This window comes from Tauraco erythrolophus, chromosome 27 (assembly GCF_009769465.1).
Source record: "Tauraco erythrolophus isolate bTauEry1 chromosome 27, bTauEry1.pri, whole genome shotgun sequence".
Classification (NCBI taxonomy): Eukaryota; Metazoa; Chordata; class Aves; order Musophagiformes; family Musophagidae; genus Tauraco; species Tauraco erythrolophus.
This window is the reverse complement of record NC_141491.1, coordinates 1,302,877-1,306,004: the sequence shown is the minus strand read 5'-3', so window position 1 is coordinate 1,306,004 and position 3,128 is coordinate 1,302,877. Positions and strand designations below refer to the sequence as shown.

The 3,128-nt window shown below is 52.9% G+C and overlaps 1 protein-coding gene across 1 annotated transcript; it reads left to right on the top strand.

Moving 5' to 3' along the window:
• The first annotated feature begins 2,584 nt into the window (after positions 1–2,584).
• G0S2 (G0/G1 switch 2) lies at positions 2,585–2,896 on the top strand. Its single transcript, XM_009980289.1, has one exon. The coding sequence runs from the start codon at positions 2,585–2,587 to the stop codon at positions 2,894–2,896; it is 312 nt and encodes a 103-aa protein (XP_009978591.1).
• Positions 2,897–3,128: the final 232 nt, after the last annotated feature.

Below are 3,128 nucleotides of genomic sequence, written 5' to 3'. Positions count from 1 at the left end.
AGGCGGCCGGCCACTGCCCACGCTGCCGCGGTCCGGGAGCCGAGCGCGCAGGGCATTAACGCCTGAGCCCGGGGAGGGCAGGGAATTGGGGAGGGAGATATCCCGCTCCTCACCCCAAGGATTGCAAATGAGAGTTTGGGATTGCAACTCCAACACAAGCCAGACTTTAAGCTGGTTTTAATTACAGACTCAGAGAACGGTTTGGGTTGGAAGGGACCTTGAAGATCATCTGGTTCAATTTACGAGCCAGTTTGGTGATTTTAGGGCAGGATTTGGGCAGCATCACCTCATCAGGCAGTTTTTCAGAAGGGAAGGTATTTAAATCCTTCAACAAAAGACAAAAGGGACCCAGCTAACTAACACACATTCCAGCAGTTCCCACGTTTCTCTCTCTGCCCCTTTCCCACTCTGCGAGACAGAAGCGATGCTCGGCCTCGGCTCTGTGGCACACGCGGACGTGCCAGCTGCGGCACCAGCCACACCACAGCAGCAGGAAGGGCAAACACCACACCGGTTATTCACATCACAAGTTATTCAGGTCACAGAGAGGTTTCTCCTGGGCAGGTTGAGATAACACCCAGCTCAGGGGCATCAAACCTCCATTCCCTGTGCTACCACCCTTCCTTTCCATGAGCTGGGTCAGGGAGTAAGAGAACCCCCTTTTTTCCCCTCCCTGTTTAAGGACAAGCCCCCTTTGGCTCCAGCTTGCTCTGGGGGATGCCTGCCCACCCTTCGGGCTGCACGAACACCCCTGGGTGCCCCTCCAGGAGATCCAGCCTGGGGAACCACCTGGCAGCAGCCTCTTTTGCAGCATCTTTCACAAAGGCTCCCTCTGAGCTTCACCTCTTCCCACGAGCACCATCAGCTCCTTAAAAGCACTGCTGTCTCACCAACTCACACTGCACTGTAATTTCTATATACATATACTATTTCTGTATACTGCCCAGGCAGAGCAATTCCCATCCTCTCAGCCATAAGGATCACACGAGAAATCTGCCTAGATGCCATCATCTGCTCTGCAAAATCACAAGTTGTAAATCCCAACAATTTCTTGCGGTTTTAGCAACTTCTCTAAGGTCAGCAGCTGCTGAAACGTATATGGTTCTCCCAGCCCTGTGCACTGATGGAGCCGCCAGCAGCAGCAGATGATGTAATCTGCTGTATGTTATTGATGCAATACTCTTCAGCAGCAAGCCAGGGAAGAAGTGTGACAGTGCTGCCTTCTATTTTTCCCCAAAAAAGGCAATACGCTGCACTTTAGGTGAATCACAAGGAGTGACACTTACAGCGGGGTGTTACAGAATTTCAGCATCAAGCGTAGGAAAAATGAAAAACAAAGTCTTACCAGATTGCCTGTGACTTTCACTAATTTAGCAATTTCCAGTTATTCTCTTATTTCCAAGAAATCAAGGTGCTGTCTCACAGACCTTGCCATGAACCACCTATAGGAACCTTTAACAAACATCTTCACACCTTGTCCTAAGTAGCACCTTTGTTATGCTTCACTGAGGCATTTTTTTTACTCACTTCACTGCAAAAAAGGGCGGAAAGGCAAAACCATCTGTTTTGCTGAATTGGCCTTTGCACAAATCCAAGCCCTGGATCCAAACACGGTGATATTTTACGAGCTGTGGACACAGACCCTCTCCCTCATGCCCAAATACTACGAGCTCAGGAAAGCTCCTACTAATATATTAAACATTTTTTACAGAAGCAGCCATGGAGCTGCATCTCAAGTTGTACAGAAGTTCCGTGGCTGTGAAATCAGATTTCAACAATTTTTTTTTTTTTTTTTTTTTTTTTTTTGGGGGGGGGGTGGGGGTGGGGGGGAGATACTAACAAGTTTTGTAAAAAAAAAAAAAAAAGGTTTTTTTTTTAGCTTGGCCAGATTAAGGGCAAGAGCTGCCAAAGCGGAGGGGGGTGCTGGCGGCGTGCTCGGGGCATGATGCCCGGCCCGGCCCCCCCGGCCGGCCCCGCCCGCCCTGGCGGCAATATAAGGCGGCGGCGGCAGCGGCCGGGCAGCAGGCGCCGAGCCGCGGTGCGCGGAGCTGAGCCCGGTCCGACCGCAGCGCCCACCGCCCCCTGCCCTGCTCCGCAGCGGCGGCCTCTGGGTAAGGGGGGGCGACGGGGGGGATGCAGTGTGGGGGGGGGGGGATGCAGTGTGTGAGGGGGGGGATGCAGTGTGTGTGGGGGGGGATGCAGTGTGTGTGGGGGGGGATGCAGTGTGTGTGGGGGGGGATGCAAGGGGACGCTGTGCAAGACGCAGGGGCATGCCATGGGGGGCTCGGCTGGATTCCCCCCGCCCCAGCATTGCTGCAGCCCGGCTGCGAAGGGTCTGCTGGGCTGGGCAGCTCCCTCCCCTCCTACAGCGGTGTCCTGAATCGAGCCTCTAGCCAAAAAAAAAAAAATAAATCAAAAATCTGTACTGAAAGCAGGGCAGGGGTGTGCAGAGAGGCTGGACTGCCTGGGGGGCTCTGACCACTCCAGGAAAAAGCAGCTGGATTTAACTAACGTCCCTCTCCCTCTCTCTTCTCTTGCAGAACTGACATCTTCCAAATCTGCTGAAAAAAAAAGAAATAAAAATATGGAAACCATGCATGAGCTGATCCCCTTTGCCAAAGAAATGCTCAGCCAGAAGCCCAACAGGAAAATGGTGAAGCTGTACATGCTGGGCAGCGCGCTGGCGTTCTTTGGTGTGGTCATTGGTCTGGTGGAGACGGTGTGCAGCCCTTTCACCTCTGAAGGGAGGCTGGAGGAGGAGGAGGAGGAGGAGAAGAAACCTGCCCCAACACAGGAGCAAACGCTTCCTCAGAAACAGGAGGACTTGATCTTGGAAAAGAGCACGAAGGCGGTGGCGGCACAGAGGGCCCTGGTGACCAGACATCACGCGTCCTGAGAGCCCTGACCACACACCAGAGACTCTGCTGTCCCATCCCATCCTGCCTGGGGTGGCTCCAGCAAGGAGAGAGAAGGGTTGGCTGAAGGAGGAGACCGCAAGTGCAAGACTGGAAAGAAGTGAACGGTTATATTTGCTGCTGTGCAGCAGTGGGGGGAAAAAAATACCTTTTGTTGGTATAAAAATGTGCAAGATGCACAGTGTGGTTTCTTATTTTTATTACAGATGCGTT

Coding starts and splice junctions, on each gene's coding strand:
- G0S2 (XM_009980289.1), top strand. CDS start 2,585: ATGGAAACCATGCATGAGCTGATCCCCTTTGCCAAAGAAATGCTCAGC.